General features: G+C 36.9%; 1 protein-coding gene across 1 annotated transcript in view; it reads left to right on the top strand.

The window, feature by feature from the left end:
- The window catches only part of LOC129282159 (protein APCDD1-like), a 32,412-nt gene extending 17,837 nt beyond the window's left edge, over positions 1 to 14,575 (top strand). The window contains exons 2-3 of the mRNA XM_054918089.2: positions 13,416 to 13,727; positions 14,293 to 14,575. Of these exons, the coding sequence (XP_054774064.2) occupies positions 13,416 to 13,727; positions 14,293 to 14,575 (595 nt within the window). The remainder of the gene's footprint in view (positions 1 to 13,415; positions 13,728 to 14,292) is intronic.
- The last annotated feature ends 3,595 nt before the right edge of the window (positions 14,576 to 18,170 follow it).

The raw sequence follows: 18,170 nt of genomic DNA, 5'->3' as shown, positions 1-18,170 counted from the left end.
TTTTGGTGGTCCCCCCCCCCTAAAATTTTTGGCTTCCGCCGCCAATGATCAAGATGCTTTTCGTTATTCGAGGAGCTTGAATGTACCTTCAAAGATAAAACCAAACAGGATAATTTCGACTTCGTTCACATGACTCATTTTTTCGACATAGTTGGACAGAAAACAGAATTCATTTCAAATCAAACAGAGAAATGTGATGTTTACGGCGAGGCAACTCGGAAATCTGTTAAAATCTATTTGGATTTCACAAGACGATGCAAAAAAGGGACAAAACCCCGGGCTGACATGGTTGATATTGTGTTTGCATGCATGCAATACCAGAGTTTGTTCGAACGCGCTTCACAAAGTTCACTGTTATTTTCTATTTTGTTAACTTCACAGCCAATACTAACTTTCGTTAAAGATTAACGAAACTTTGGTCAATGTTAGTGGAGAAAAGTAAATCTGACAAAGGTATTTTGGAGCATGGAAAAGCTGTTTTAATCATTGATTGACTGGTTTGTTATTTGACATCGCTTTGAAAAAGAAATAGAGGGTTCATCCTGCGTGCCATTCTGTGACCCCAACACTGTGGAGCGTATACTGTTAGGAGCTCCGTAGGTCTTTTATCCTTTCAATTCTGCGTGGGAAATCTAAATATTTTATATGATTAAAAATGACACGGTATATTATGAAAAATAGGCGAATCTCTGTCATTTGATTTGACCCATGTTCTCAAACGTTGGCTTATGAATCCATTGAAATAGATGTAATAAATTTGATAACCCTTCTACGACCCCGAACCATGCCGTTTAAAAATGATCAGTCAAAAGATACACGTTAATTTGCACTTGACTTGACAATATTGAAATACGAGAAATATGGCATGGCTTATTGAGGAGAGATTAAAGATAAAAACAAATCTTTGTTTACTGTAGTGTATAATATTGTTCTTGTATAGTGACTGCACTTTGAGTGCTGATTAAGTCATTCAAATTTGAAGTGGAAAATCAGCACTCAACGTGCAGTCATTATACAAGGACATTAAGTGCTAAATTAGCACTTCATTTTTTTAGAGTGTATATTATATACCAATTTTTACTTATGTTTTAAGTTCTCTGTTCAGTTCCGATAAGACATCGTAATGATAAACTGTGATTTGGTCCTGGAAGACTTAGTTGTACCTCGCCAGGTCACACGTATACAGTCCATGCACTGCAAAACTGGTACGGTATCTATATGACCACATTCAGGATAAGTGTTGTTACAGCACCAGTTTAAACTCGAAATAGTAGTGTTTAAACACAAACTGGCGTTGTTTCATTACCCTTTTTAGGTGTTAGCCTCAAATTAAGTTAACACTTCACTGATGTGGTCTCAATATGGGCTGGTGTTTAAATAAATACAGGAGTTCTTGCAGTATGCGATCAGTTCATATCAGGTTAAGATCCGATACATTCGCCATTCAGAGCACTCCAGTCCGTCCATGTCCCTATTTTCTCAATTTTTAGTCGCAATGGCGCCAGGTGTGAGTCAAAGTGACTCAGATTCCGATTTAATTTGACTGGGAACGGAATCAAGGTTACTCGAAAATCGAGTCACTTTGACTCGGAGGAGTTTTGACTCCATGCGCTGGTACCAATCCGAGTCAGTTTTACACCGCAGAAATAAGATTTTTTTTTGGTGAGAACTCATAGATTAATCCATGTCTTTCTCGAGCACTCTGGATATCATCCTTCAGGCCAATTCCACTCAAATCCTCCCCATTAAATGTTCTTCAATAAATCGGAAGCAATTGTTACTATTTTATATGTTAATTCCGTTCGCGTACAATTGAGTTCTTCACGATTTTTTCACTTTTTTCATGGAATTGTTCACGTCCAAAGCCCATCCATGTTTCCTGGCAGTTTGAACCCGTTTCAGTCAAATTTAATGGTGCAACGCTTAGCATCATGGTATTAGGGGACAGGAAAAACTAGAATGATCACGCAATACAAGTTTTCTCTGGTATAGAGAACGGTTGCATAATCAACTAATCTTTTAAGAATCTCACTTGGAGCGTCATGTGGTCACAAATCGAATTTTTAAAATCGAATCTTCCTTCGTTCATCATCTCTATCTCGTCACCCTGGGGTACGTAGGTATGGGATCGTCGACTTAAGAAGTCAACGATGCGACACGTTCGTGGTTGTACCGAGGAGGAGGAGGGGGGGTCTTTTTGATATCTTATCGTGACGTAAACGTGCCCAATCGATATCGTTGCCCAAAAGCGGAACGGCTAAGACATCGGATATGGGCAACAATATTTCCAATAGTCTTTCTGGTGTAAGTAAATAAGATGAGACCTCTTCGTGGCAACATTGAGATTCGGATAAAGTTAATTTTAAGATGGTAAACAGTCTGACACGTTACGCACACTTGAATGTTGGGCATGTTGGGTAATGTATATGTTGGTCAAATTATTTTACCAACATATACATTACCCAACATGCCCAACATTTTAAGTGTGCGTAATGTGTCAGACTGTTCACCATCTTATATATTCTGGGCAATTATTATCAAGTTGAGCAAATTTATTACACAATTATTAGTTTTTATTACCCAATTTGGGCAGATTTTAACCAATAGTTGTGTGGACAGTATGTTGCCCAGGGTTGTTTAATAGTTGGGCATTTTTTTCAACTATTTTAATAGTGTACGAATGCGGCCAAAACGTGACGATAATGTTCCAAGTTAAATTCGCCAATCTATCTTGATGGTGAATCTTTTCCTTTTTTAATGAATTTCTATCATTCATCTCATAAATAATCATTAATATAAGGTGCTATTGCCATTAGATCTAACACCATTGATAGTAGGCCCTACAGTTATTTTATCTTTATTATTAGTTTCGATTTGTTGTGATTGTAAACGGGAAGGGAATGAAAATGAACCTGACTCTGACTCTAATAAAGTTTAGAAGAAATACCTGATCCATGTTTCCATTTCCTCTCTCAATCTCGTGCGGTGATAATGGGTCTGTTGGTTCTTCATCTTACACTAAAGACGTCTCGCTGCGAAGTAAAGACCCACGGATTTCGGCATCTTTTAGAACCCCTTAACTTAATTTGGTCTCCCGCCGGTCCTGGGGCAAAGTTCCTCTCGTGATGTGAGAACGACATTACTCCCTCCTGTTCGACGGGCCAAACATTTTTGAAACAGTTACACTTTTGTCGTTACATTTTGCCAGGAAAGTATTTACCCCAGCACAAGTATATGTGGTGAAAAGTACGCTACAAATTTGAATACTCCAAGAAGGACATACTGTGTATTATAATATAACGTCTTTGAAAATCAAGCCACTTAACAGGTTTATTTGAATAGATGCAGAGCGACCAATCGAACATAATGCTGGAGATGTCATATAAAGATTGGACGTATTCAGGTAAAACAATATATTAAGACATTTCAAAATTTTGTTTGACTTCACAAAATAACTAATGTATCTATTATGTTCAATACAACCACCATGCAAATATATAATACAAAATATTGGGAATATATTAAATAAGAACATGAACAAAGCGATAAAACGGGTTATTGGGTATACTTTGCTCTTCTGATATACGCCCCAAAAATCAGCGCCATTGCTCTTATAATGATATACTTGCATCTGAATCTTTGTGTTTTTTTTAATGTATTTCTCATATATTTTCTTACATCTTGAAAAAAGTAACATTATTCGACAACGAGGTTTCGTTGCAGAAAGAATTACAATAAGGGGCGACTTCAAAAACCAATAACATTCAAATCATTTCAGTCCCGAATTTTACGCTTCTGAAGTTCTGATATTATTAAACATGATGTTCCGTTTCCCATGAGCCGTAAGACGAGGATTGGACACACATTTTCAAGTTGGTTACACGGTGTTTCTTTAATCTGTTCCACGCATTATCACAATTTTTTTATCCCGGTATCACGTGTGTAATGATCCCGAGTACGTGACTACTTCATGGGATTCGCCTCCCATCATACATGTAAGATCGCATCCGAGATGGAGGGAGGGGGAGGGGAAGAGGTGGGGTGAAACAATGATGATGATGATAATTATAAATCAATAGCTATGTGCCTACGAAAATACGAGCATTCAGTCTAAGGCATAAGATTTATTTTGATATACAATCCTTGGTATTTCTATCGGTATTTTGCGAACTTTTTGAAGGAATGAAAGGGAGAGAAGTCATAATCTCTGAAGTTTTGCAATTTACGCTTCAACGGTCACAAAAAGGGTCTGAAAATATGCATTTTTGTATTTAGTGATTTACAATCATTCGTGCATGGCTGATCATAATTTGCAACTAGGTGAAAAACAAATTATTTATTTGTAACAAAAAAATACAGAGCGAAAATCAAGGATATGTGAACAGAATGAGCATGACAGAAACCATGTTGTAGTATAGGATCGATGCAGAAACGAAGACGATTCCCGCCTCCCCCTCCCTCTCTCCTTCTGAAAATCTTCAACGATCACCTTATCTTGGGTTCACTGTACTTTGATGCGGCATCTTCAAAGAGTGTGATATTGCCTCATAATCCTGTTACCTGTGAATGTTTCATCGGCAGAGCCTGTACCGACAGATAAATTGAATAAACGGTGTACATTATTATCAACAAAAAGACAACATTGTCAAGCATCTTCTAGTCGTGTCTAGTCGACATCTTACAATGACAACGCCCATGATTTTCCCAAAATACGGTTGGTGTTACAATCAAAGTAACTGTTGTCTGTTGCTTCCGTAATGGTTAAAGTACTTATTTTCTTATGATTTATGCTATTATTTATGAGTGGTATCGGGGTTTTTTTTCTCTCGAGTCCAGGGGAGCGTTTCATGAAAGGACTTGTCGGACGTTTTATCCGACAAGTCCCATTTTATCCGACAGTTACCATAGTAACAGTACCTCTCAGCCAATCAACATCAGAGAAAGATGTCAGATCTGACAACTTGTCGGATGAAAATGTTGATGAAACACTCCCCAGGCCTGCTTTGGATGCACTGTAAAACAAAATTTGAACAAAATGTAAATTTTTTTATATACAAGCTGGTTTACTATATGATTTTCGGTTGTTCTTTTAGAGTTTTTAAAATGCCTTCAAATTTTTAATCAGCAATAATCAGCTTTGAAGCAAAAATGTTAATAATTTGATTAAAATTTAATCAGTTCATGTGGCAAACCGGCTTGTATAAATTATTTTTTTTACTGTGTAGTATTTTCAATACGATACGATAAAAGGATCTTGTTTGCCAAACGAAGAAACATCCAAAGTAATTGTGACGTCAGAAGATAAATGCCATCAAGAACATGGGTTGGTCCAGCTCGTGTCAATCAAAGAATGAATCAAGAATGAGTTTGGTCTTCAATTCAGCTGTTAACATTGATTAACGCACGAAAATTATACGACTGACATTAATGATCAGCAGGCATGAAATATGTATTCATCGTTTGAGAATGAGGGGGGGGGGTGGAGATTGCCTTACCCTGTAGCATCATGATGGATATTGCAACATGATTCTGACATTACGAAATGCAGGTATATTCGACTGATAACATTGATCATAGACAAAACTACGGTGCGTTGATGAGGTCGTTTTCGATTATATGTTAATCTGATTAAAATGATGTGAATTTAGATGAAACTCGGATGGTTGATATCCCTACTGTTATGTTCGGTCAAACGCTTGAGTTGAATGGACGGAAGTCACTCATCTATTCACTCTTCGGATTTTAATACTGTAAACAAAATAATCATGCAAATTGATAATTATGCACAGTATGGTATTTATTTAGGGACATTTATTATTCACTTCTGAATTCACTGAAACCATAGAATCAAACAAATCGTATTTAGTCTCTATCTTTCATGTCTCTCTTGCGCATAATTTGTTTTCTTTTGTTGTTTGTTTTTACCGTGCGTTTGTTCTTTTTTTCTCCAATATTCACGCCATGACTGTCGTTAAAAAAATGTGAATAAACTAGTAGTTCTGTGGCTAGAATTAAATGCCAATTTACTTAGCATGCTAAGTAAAATACACAATGGTCATATTGCACTGCATTTGTCACGTTTGTGGGAACACATACTCCATGCTACATACCTTGGAATGCCAATATTCGTTCTATTCCAATCAGATGCTTTTCTTCTCATACACATGGTGATCTGATTGGTGACATTATAATTTAATACTCAAAATGTTCTTGCCAATGTATTTCTGGCCTCTTTCATATACGAACATGACCGCGGTGAATCCGGGTCCAATTCAGAATGGAAACTTAATGGAATATTTAAGAATCTTTAGTGATTGGTATTTATTGCCGATTGGTCTACAACCATTTCGCCTAATTTCCTTTTGGTCACATCCCATATGGTCTAATCCTACTTTCATCTGCAACTAGCTCGTCTATTCACCACTTGGTGTTTATTGCCATTGAACCCATTTGCCATTTTATCTAATGTTCACTTAGCCTAAACCCATTTCGTCCAATATCCAATTGCTCAAACAGCACTTGGCATGCTTGGACAACATGGTTATAGATGAACTGTTATGAACTATTTTTTTTTCATTTGACAAGGTAAAATATAGGCCGTAATAAGTTGAAGAAGTGGAACCTACATAAACTAGGAACTGGACTAAGTGGGTATAGACCAAATGTAGCGTATTTCAAATGGATATTAGACCAAATTGAAAGGTAGACCAAGTGAGTGTAGCCCAAATGTGGTTATTAGACTATCTTGGAAGTACACCAACTGCCCGTAGACGAAAAACCTCTTGATAGGGTCTTCGTAATGCATCTGTAACATGCGGCTCGACAACTGTTTCGATCACTGAAGGATGTCATAATTCATTAGGTGAGGTCGTTCGGTAAATGCTCCGTTGTATCATGGTTGTATCAAGAGGTCATCGCATGCGGAGATCGACGGCAATTTGCTAGTAGGTGAGATGTGGGAGGATGAAGGAGGAAGGAAGGGGAGGGGGCGATAAGCAGGGACCTTTTTCAGTAAACTATGGAGAATTTTTAATCGTCAGCCCCGATTCCCCTTTCTACTCTACTTTCAAAACCGTTCCAAGGTCCTTGATAGGGTTGAAGTGCAAGGCGAAGGGAATGGGAACGAAAATGAATTTTAAAAAAATAGCACTCTAACAACAAGTTGTTCAAACTTTTTTAACAACTTGTTTAAAAAGTTTAAACAATTTGTTTAAACAGTAGTTGTTACAGTGACGGGCTTAAATAATGTGCTTAAAATTTCAAACAGCGTTTTTACAGTGTATATTTAAAAAAAACTTATGTGTCCAGGCAATTGACCCCGAACCCCGGCCCCATTTTATGTAATTTTGGAGGGGGTGGTATAGTGAGGACTTGAAGCGGCCAACACCGCTAAATATAGGATGGGGTGTGGAGTGTTTGGACTCTTTAACATTTTGAAGCCTTCTTTTTGGCTTTAGATTACACACAAATTAATAAGTTGCATTCTTCTTCAGTTCTGTTCTCTATAATATTGCTTAACAGTTTATACTAAAAAAAATGTGGACATTTTCTCGTTAACTTTTCCAAATGCATGGCTGTTTAAAATCGATTGTCCGGACACACAATAACTGCATGGCCAAATGTGGGGGAGATACGAACTGATGGAGAGGTTCGATTCCTTGCTCATATATTTTGGGTGGTGACATTAAATTTCGGTCCCAGACGGAAGAAATCATATCTGATTGATACAATTCTGTTTAAAAAATACATTCAGAGGGATGAAGAGCGACGAAGTGTTGAAAATAGGACAAAGTTAAAGAGTGAATGGTATATTCAATGACACGATCATGACTATTCTTATATAGGGCCAATTTTCCCGGGCTTGGTTCAGGGTAGAAAGATTAGGGAAAAGATTGAACATAAAGGTTATAAGTTATTAATGTAATGTGCAGCTTTTCCACAAGGGCGATCATCCCGAAATGGAATCAAAATTGAAAGCTTATGCACTATTCACGTCTTATTTTAATATTTCTATCTCTTAAATTATCGTTTAAACAAAAGTCTTAATAAAGGGAATCGCATGGAGATATTCGTCCTAAAAAGGTAAATTCATGTTAAAAAACAATTATTTTCCCCCTTCAGTCATCAAAATTTAAATAACATTCTCTCTTCTTTATTAGCAAATCTGCCTCCTCGGTAAAGTCTGGTCTGGTCATTTCCTGCCGTCTTCCCTCTCCCTAAGACGATTCTATTTTCTGGTCTTGATATCAAATTGAATATAGTTCAGGTTCATTCACCCCTCGGGCTGGCAAACATCTGTTTATAGGGACGTTAGTCTCATGACGAAGACGTAAATATGTTTTATGACAATCTATATATTATTGGCAGTTTCTTTTTGAGATGACAAGACATCACGAGAAATTAAACTTGAAACAACGACTTTCATGAAAATGCAGCGGGAACTTTTTTTTTCACATCCTATTCTGATGACATTTTCAATGTTAAACTTGGGCGCATTTTCTCGATTCTTATCAACTTGGACTTGGGAAACATTAGGAATCAAAGGGAAATATACCTTTAATCGAATATGAAAGGTTTTTTAAGAAGAAAATGGAAATATGTAGGGCAAACAATTGAAATTTTTAATTACAAAAAAGAATAATAAAATCTTTAATCACGATGCTTATCTGCGTGAAACGTCGTTCGTAATTATGATGACTTGATTTTTGGAAAGGTATGCCTCCATATGCAAGACTAAAGTCTTTCCAAATGGAGAACAGTGGGTTGATTCGTACCAGGGAAGCGTGAAATAGCAGGTGTATTCTTGCATGAAAGCTACCAGATGGGTCAAATTTCGAGACATATATTTTGTAGTATTTATCATAAATATTGCAAGGTAGGAATCGGACAAGTTACAAAGTAGCACCCCACGCCCCCATCCCACCCTCCTCTCCCCTTCTCAACTAAACCATGTTTATTATACGATGATGGCCTCGGGTTATGACGAAATGATAAACCAATATATGAGGTTTAGCATCAGATTCATGTGAGGCTGTAATCAACTTTGACATTCTCGGTAATCAAGAAAATCGAATTATCAAGAAACCTTATCAATTTCAATGGTTGATTAAAGCCTGTAACAGAAGTGGACTTGATTTATCATCTACCGTTTGGTTCTTAATTTATTCGGTCATGAAAACAGCACATCCTCACCATGGCAAATCGAAATTCGTGTTTAAAAAAATGTTGATTTCTCTAAATTGAGTTATCGAAGACCTTTCAATAGTCATGATAATGCCATTCTCACTATTACATCCAATGCATAAACGTGATTTATCACTCAGAGGGTGCATTTTTCTCCTTGAGATATGAACAGTTGTGTAAGTCATGCGGATAAACCTTTTTTTTTGTTCTTACTTATAAAAACTCACGTGTTATTTTGCAGTATATATTAAAATGACTAAATGCTGTTAAATCATGGGGAATCGAGATAAAATACCGTCTACATGTATATCTGTATTATGTAAGTCGTTCATCTATACGAAAAAAAAACCTTTCGTCTGAAAGCGAAAAGATATAGGTTTATAACCTCGCAAGACACATTATCACGGTACATACTTCACGCAGTCCCAAAAGAATAAGAATATGTGACGAATGTAATAGCCGTGACGAATGCTTCCAAAAACAATGTTATCGAGTGACAACAAAAACAGGTGGATTCATACCCCACTACGAAATCATGATTATTTATAGAATCGATCAACTTGATTTGTAGATTAACTTGAAATGAATTGATTTAATGTAATTTTATTTGATTATGTAATTGATCCCTATACCAGTTTTTTTTTTATTACTTATATTCCTACATTCTCTCCTTCGAAATTCAAGATACTTAAATACATGTATAATGTACAGAACTGACGATTCATGAATGGGAAGTGAAAAGTGTCAATTGTCACGTGGTCACAATTTTGCCACGTGACACATGAAATAAAACGTCAGGGCATACCTGAAGCAGGGAGTGGCCTGCTTGAAGCCACCAGTAAGAAAGTGCAATAAAAACAGCACCGAAATAAAATTGGACTATATTATTCATCCATTAGATTGAGTGTGTAAAATTAATTTTGTTATAACTCAATAAGTTTATTGAGTATTTTTGGCAATGTGGCTAATCGTTACTGTGATAAATGCAAAAGGTGTTTCGAAAAGTTCCATAAATTGTTTAAAAATTATTTTTAAGAGATACGTATTAGTGCGTTGGGCTTTGAATGGGGACCAGAATCAAATAGTGCTTAATGATATACGGGAGATTCAATTTTTTTAATACACTGGAACGGTGTGAAACCACCTAGCATATTTCCTGCTATATCATTTCGCCCTAAGACCAAACTCAACTTGTTTATGACTCGTCCGCAGATACATGGTAAATTTTAGGATTTAAGTTATGGAAAGTAAAGTTCGTGGACACTGAAAATAAAGCCGTGACACATATATGTTAAGAAAGATGGGCAGAGGGGTGCAGAGAGAGAGAGAAGGGGGGGGGGGGGTAAGGATAAAAGAAAAGAGATAAATTCGATAAGTGCTGTAAATTCTTGGTCCAGGTACAGTTGGCAAAATATGACCCACATATCCATGATGCTTAACGTGATGTATAGAAGGCATTTCACGACCAGCACCCACTTTCAAATTAAAGTACACATCACCGAGTCTTATTATGAATTATAGTGGGGTTTTTTTTCATTGCAAACTAATATAAAACAAAATCAACAAAAAAAAGCAAAAAATCAGTATTTCCTTATCTATTCGCAGTTGATGAATAGAGATAGTCTTCGGTAAATGTATTTAAAATGTATGCGGAATTATTTAAATCTGTATGCTTTAATCTGGAAAGGGTTTGGTTATCATTGATGAATTAGTCCGACCGTAAGTTCCAATCTTGAATTAATTTAGACTACCTTGGAATGTCCCTTGTCTTAATTAAATTGCCGTCCTCTTTCCGCAACATTAATTGAATCCGTCTGTGTAATGCCAGTTTCGCGGACTCTCACCATGCAAATTAATTTGAAGACAACATAACACAACATGTAAAACATTAATTCAACGTGTATTCTTTTTAAACGTGTATAGTATAACACTTCGTTACTATTGCACACCGCATTTTACAACGTTTGAGAAATAAGTCCTATATAGTTATTACATACACTACCTTTTGGATTTTTTTTATATTTATGTATGTCTATTTCCATAATGTGATCTGTATAAGTAAATGGATTTATGTAATTGAAATAAATGTAAGTTGATATTTTTTTTAGATTTGAAGTGTATTTAGCGTCATACAGTAGGGAGTAGTTTAAAAAGCGCGATTGAAATTCAAACCCGAATGCCTTCAAAACGGTGGGGACGATATACCAGACAGATATCAAAAGGTATTATGCGGGTAATGTAATAAGCTTTGATCATGTACTTATATTGACAGATTGTAATTCTGAGCAAACTTAGAGCTGCCCCCCTCCCCTTGGTCACTGTTCAGACTCCATTTACACCAGTGACGTTTGCTGGTCAGTTGTTCCCTGACATTTGGAAACTGTATTAAGCGAGCGATGAGTTGATATCTTAATTAGATTGTACAATCTACTTTTTATCCATTACTACAGATCAGCCAGGCCTCTACGCTCATTAACATATGGGGACCGTAACACAAAGCTTAGCAATGATCGTAGAACATTTTTCTACGATTGACTGCATTGACTACAATGTACAATCAATCGTAGAAATAAAGCGTACGATTAATCACTAACCTTTATGTTGCGGGCCCCTGGTTCCCTTGAAAACCATTAGGGAGTTTCGCACCGCGGCTCAGAACGAATTCAAGAACACAGAAAATGTATTGAAAATGCATGTCAAATGACAATGAACAGCTGGGAGGAATTTGTCGAAAATCAGAGAAACGGAACAGCGATTTCGTCCCGAGTTTCAGAGCTGACGAAAAAAATACAAATATGTCGTTTGTCCAGCCAGAGTCCAGGACGAAACTAATATTTTGATTCACCAATTTTTTACACCGACTTCTTGATGACTTTGTCATGAAGGGCATTTAAAAACATATTTTCTATGTTCTTGAAAGCGTCATGCGTCGCGTTGCAAAAAAAAACTTTCTAGTAAGTCTCAGAAAAATTGGGAGAGGGAGGAAGGTCCCTTTCTCATGCAGGTATCACATTGTGGAATAGCCTTCCTGAAGACATCAACAATTTATCTGTTGATTCTGAAAAACACCTCCTTAAATCCTTTTTTATTTACTTCTTGATTCTTTATGCGCATTTTTACATAGTGGATTTTGTGCCTTTAATAACATTGTTATCTATATCTATATTTTTTTATCTCGACCAATCGATACTGCGTCTGTCAAAATTGACTAGTTGAAGTAGTCTCGAAGATCACAACTGTGATAGGTTATTTTTTCTTTCTTCATAAGATAATTTTTGTTATTGATAGACCAACAAACCTATGGAACATTTTTGGTCGAAATAACATGGGACCTAACATCAAAATCAGATTTGTATTCTGTGTTTGATCATTAGCATGCTTAATAAGAAAAAAAAATATTCAAAAGAATAAAGTGTCTGAATTGAAAGACCATAAATATGACAGTTGGAATGAGGATAATGAACTTGCCTCGTCACTAGGATGAACGATCGCCCTAATCAACCATGTGACTTTAGTTTTTCGCGCCAATATGAACGATTTTCCCTGTCATTAGCCGAAATTTTTGTTCTTTGTCTAGCACAGTGAATGGATTTCCAGAGACGATTCACTTTTTTTTAACAAATTGTAGCAAGTAAGAGATGCCCCCGTTCAGTGGTTATCAGTTATCCCAGACAGAGCGGGTAGAAGGAGTTTGAAATTAATAGGGAGATAGAGGAGAGGGGGGGGGGCACACAGGGGGCTGGTCTTTGTTGGTAATTGAAATGACAATGCTAACTTTATTGGTTGAAGAGCTAAATAACGTTCTTCCCCTCCCCTCCACACGCAAATTCCCCCCCCCCTCACACACACTATGATGTCGATATTAATTTAGAAATAGTTACGACCACAAATTCAACTCTTATAAATCTATCCAAATGAGCAGGGCATTTTTAACTTCTTTCCCAAAATATTATATATGTGGGTGTGTGCGTGTTTGTGTGTAGGTGATGTCATGCGTGTACAAATTTATGCTATTGTCAGCCTACTTGATATTATAATTTTGTTAATGTGTGGTTAGAGATGTATAGAAATAAATAACTCTAATGGAGTTACTTTAAAGCGTGGATCTGATCCCGATGTATAAGTGAACCATACCTTATGACAATCGCAATGTTTAACGTAATAATCAAACCAAAATGGAAAAAAAATGTAATAATTTCATCTGGTTTATACTTTTCTTTTTCCAATCACAGCTGCGAAACAAGACCGGGACCTTCCTACCTCACCCGTCGGTACAAGTTCCATTCAGACCACAGCTTCACCTTCTACCAGTTCTACTACTCGGACCACCAGTGCCAGTCACCGGCCTATTCCTACCGGATCCGGGGCCAGCTCACCGTCGGTGGACTGACTTTTACCCTCGATGGGGCAAACGAAGCCATGTACGAGCTGGAGAAGGTGTCATTGACAGTGTTCCAGGACAGATTCGCCATGGTGCTGGCTCGTCAATTAAATGGTAGCTGTCCGGGAATGGTGGAACCGAACCAACCGCTTGCTATTTTCAGGTATCGTCAAAATTTAACATCATTGCCCCTGGGAATGTTTATTAGTGAAAAACTCGCCTTTAACAAGCACTTTTAATTGCTTAATAGGCCTATACCCGAATATCAAAATACGGTGTTATCCTTATCTGTCGTCCATGATCAGTCGATTGATTTACTTTAACAATACCAATTTCATTGAAGATGAAAATGATTTCAAGTGATTTGTTTGTATAAATCATTTAAAATCCATTCTAATTATATTACTGAGTTACTCCGTACCTTACTTCGTTCAAACGAAGCCCATTCATATCCAGACTGCCGTCAAGTAAAAGGCTACAGTCAGACAAATCTGGCAGGATTTAGTTTTGATCATTGTTCAAGAAGTGAATTGGCCGGTTTTGAAACAAGTAGGCTTGACGTACCGGTAGGTGAATTCATCGTTTGGAGAAACACGCTTAAGTTTTTTTTTAAATCAAGAATTCCTAATATACTGGTGAAGCAAACATAATGATTCTCGATGTAGGCCCATACGGTTCCACCAGATGTGTTCCTCTTTCATGGCATTTATACTTTCTGCTGTCTTCAGGAAGTACGTCGTGCTTGATAACTCACGAGACGTCGTCCAGATAGACTGTACGCCAGGACTGGGATTCACCATGAACGAACTCCAGTTGATACGCCAGGAGGTATACCAGCGAAGGGTGGAGAACTCGGGCATTGTCCGAAGGTCGGAGTCACTCTACTTAGGAGATATCCACACGGACTTTGGACAGAGGGTGATCTACAGATCGAAAGGATACCAGACGCCCCTGAGAAGATACGATGATGATAGCGAGGTAAGGACGGTTATGGCATGGGGGTCGTATTAGAATAGCCGAAATCGCTGGACAGGGGTTTTACAATGCGAAAATGACACTTCACCATGTCGACGTGCAATAGAAACCCCTGATCATGTGTTGAAATTTATTTTGCCCGTGCAATAATTTCTTTCTACATGTTCTAGAAACCCATGCAGATGATTTTATCTCCAGAAACTCCTGTTCTGTGTTTTTCGGTTATTTTGATACACTTCGCATTAACACGTTAAGACCAAAGACCTTTTCACACTTCTTCTGTTTTTTTGTCCACTGCAATCATGGTAATGGAGTAGATGGCAAATCCATTCATCCACAGGGCAACGGTTTCAAGTAGCCTTAATGTCTGATTTCAATGGTTTCTAACTAAAAAAAATCGGGGTTCTAACCCACTGATAAAAACGTTTAATTTTGGTGAGAAATAATTATCTGCACAAAACTGTTTCACCTAGTGCGCTGGCTCTCCAACCCTAGTTGTTTTTGTGTGGGGGGCTGGTATAAATTGAATGTATAAAAAGAAGAAAATTCACTAAAAGTTTGTACATAATCCTTCAGTTTCATTTTTTTTTATGAAAAAGCCCCCTTGATGAGCTTGGTCGATTCGCTCCCTCGTATAGCAATAATTCATCCCATGTGCCGACTTCATGGTCTTGTGTAGTTATGGTGAACTCACAATTTCTCATTTAATTGGCTGTTCCCGTCCCAATCTTTTGGTAGATACACATGCTTACAGGAAATTACTTGAAAGATCGATGTTATATTTGTCAAAAAGTTATCTCTACATATGCTGTTTTCATTATAATTGTGTTATATGTGTATTATATCCTACAAATCTTACTAAAGTTCAGCTTATCTTATTCATGTTATCGGAATATAAGATTCGAATGATAGTATACTTCTAATTTTACGTTTTTTTAAATAGTGATCAAACTTGTCGCAAAATAATCATCGGTTATAAAATAAGATTGCTCGTATGGAAATAAACACCTTGATACATCAGCGTTTTCTCCGAACCATTTTATTATCCACTTCATCATCATTCAACATGTTTGTGACATGTAAACCATTTTGGTTTCATCAAAATGTAATGGTTTCTGATTCTCAGCGTTATACCAGAATTTCCATGGAACCGTTTTTTTTAATATTTGGTTGACTTTTTGACATGTTTAAATGAAACAGAGAAATGTCCATCGTGTCAGCCACACAGTCCTCAGAATATTAAAGTCGAATATAGACGCACGTAATCCAACTGCGCTATAATCAGCCACGCTATTATGAAACTTGAATCTCCATCATTTTGATTATGAGCATGCTGAAGCACTCATCATCGCCATGGACGGGTACTCTGCGGACCTCATCAACGCCATCATAACTCAATCTCGGTTTCGTGATTTGATTTTGACGATGTTGTTTCAGTCGTTGCGTGGTAGACGTATGGTATGATCACGGTCCAACCCGAGGCTCTGACATGTCTGATACGAATACATAATAATACGGATCATCAAATCTAGCAATTCTATAATAGTCCCCTCTTTTTTTCTAACGTATATGAAATGAATGGTTTTTTTTAATATGATTATGCACCCTCTCACCCGATCTCTCACCCATGCATTGTTCGTCTTTCTCATTTTCTTTTTCTTTCGAATTAGTTTCCTTTTTTTATTTTGATTGATATTCTTTTTCTTAGTTAAATGATTTCGGAGTCATTATTTACATTCAATGTACATGTACATGTACTTCCCTCAATTGACGCATTCCTTCCCCTCTCTATTCCTCCCTGTCTGTCCCTCTCATTCCTTCTTTCTTCCCTTTCCTAGTCTTTCTTTCTTTCTTCCTTCCTTCCTTCCTTCCTTCCTTCCTTTCTTTCTTTCTTTCTTTCTTCCTTCTTTTCTTTCTTCCTTTCTTTCTTTCTTTCTTTCTTTCTTTCTTTCTTTCTTTCTTTCTTTCTTTCTTTCTTTCTTTCTTTCTTTCTTTCTTTCTTTCTTTCTTTCTTCTTTCTTTCTTTCTTTCTTTCTTTCTTTCTTTCTTTCTTTCTTCCTTCCTTCCTTCCTTCCTTCCTTCCTTCCTTCCTTCCTTCCTTCCTTCCTTCCTTTCTTTCTTTCTTTCTTTCTTTCTTTCTTTCTTTCTTTCTTTCTTTCTTTCTTTCTTTCTTTCTTTCTTTCTTTCTTTCTTTCTTTCTTTCTTTCTTTCTTTCTTTCTTTCTTTCTTTCTTTCTTTCTTTCTTTCTTTCTTTCTTTCTTTCTTTCTTTCTTTCTTTCTTCCTTCCTTCCTTCCTTCCTTCCTTCATTCCTTCCTTCCTTCCTTCCTGTCTTTCTTTCTTTCTTTCTTTCTTTCTTTCTTCCTTCCTTCATTCCTTCCTTCCTTCCTTCCTTCCTTCCTTCCTTCCTTCCTTCCTTCCTTCCTTCCTTCCTTCCTTCCTTCCTTCCTTCCTTCCTTCCTTCCTTCCTTCCTTCCTTCCTTCCTTTCTTTCTTTCTTCCTTTTTCTTTCTTTCTTCTGTCTCCCCCTATTTCATTATCTGCCTTTTCCTCTTGCTCACTCTGGATCTTTGTGTGCCATTCTCCACTGTAAGCACGCCCTGTCTTCCTTTCTTCATATAGCTTTCTCCCTTTTTTCAAGAACTATATCGGATTGCATGGTACACGCTGCAGTGCGTACGTGCCGTCCATACTAAGAAGGGGTATTCCAAACAACACAGAGGACAAGGGTTCACACTCAAATTTATCATCTTCGTAATGAGGATAAATCTTTCTTAGTACAGATGAGGTACACCTTCTACCAGTTAATATTCTTCTTTCATGGAGAATGGTATCTTATAAACTTCCACTGTTGTCTTTTCGGAGCGTAGCCAATCTTCAATACATTATTCAAACAAAATACAAACAGCGTACCTTTGAACTTTCTGAAATTATTGAAAGACAATATTAAAATTGCAAATATTAAGGAAACAAATATCAACCCCCTATTCTGTTTGTTCGCTCTCTTTTCTGTAACATTTTTCAGTAAGTTCTAAGAAAAGGTTTATTTTTCAAAGCGTAATTTAGCTTTTCTACCATGAAATGATTATCGAAAGCCTTTTACTTGTCATAGCTGGCAGCAATCAGCCATAACATACCAACCAAACGTTCACATAATTTTTATTTTATTTTTCTTTACTATTCTCGCATTTGTCTGAACACATTGCTTGATAAATTCACAGTTTCCTCGGAACATTAATATCATGACAGGTTCGGCTTTAATACTCACTATCCACTATTTAATTACATGGTGTTTCTGTCCTTTTCTTCGCTTCCCTCAATGCCCTCGGGGTCAGGGCACAGCGCGGCTTTAGCTGGTCTGGTCCGTTCTTTCGATCATACATAAAGTAGCGCGTAAAGCCGGATCTGTTTTGGAGGGTCGCCAGTTATGGAAATGGAGACTTAAGCATTCGGCTTTCTGATATTGATGTTAATTTCCATTTTTAGAGTTGAAAGAATATAATATACATCATTTTTCCCACTTGAGACGTTAAAGAATGGTAAAACATGAGTAGAAATCTATATCTTTTAACTTGAAGAAATTATCTGATGAAGATAAGGGTGTAAACGTGATTAGGCATGATTTCATCTTGAA

Source organism: Lytechinus pictus, chromosome 2 (assembly GCF_037042905.1).
Source record: "Lytechinus pictus isolate F3 Inbred chromosome 2, Lp3.0, whole genome shotgun sequence".
Taxonomy (NCBI): Eukaryota; Metazoa; Echinodermata; class Echinoidea; order Temnopleuroida; family Toxopneustidae; genus Lytechinus; species Lytechinus pictus.
The sequence above is the reverse complement of the archived record's forward strand: the minus strand, read 5'-3'. Positions and strand labels throughout refer to the sequence as shown.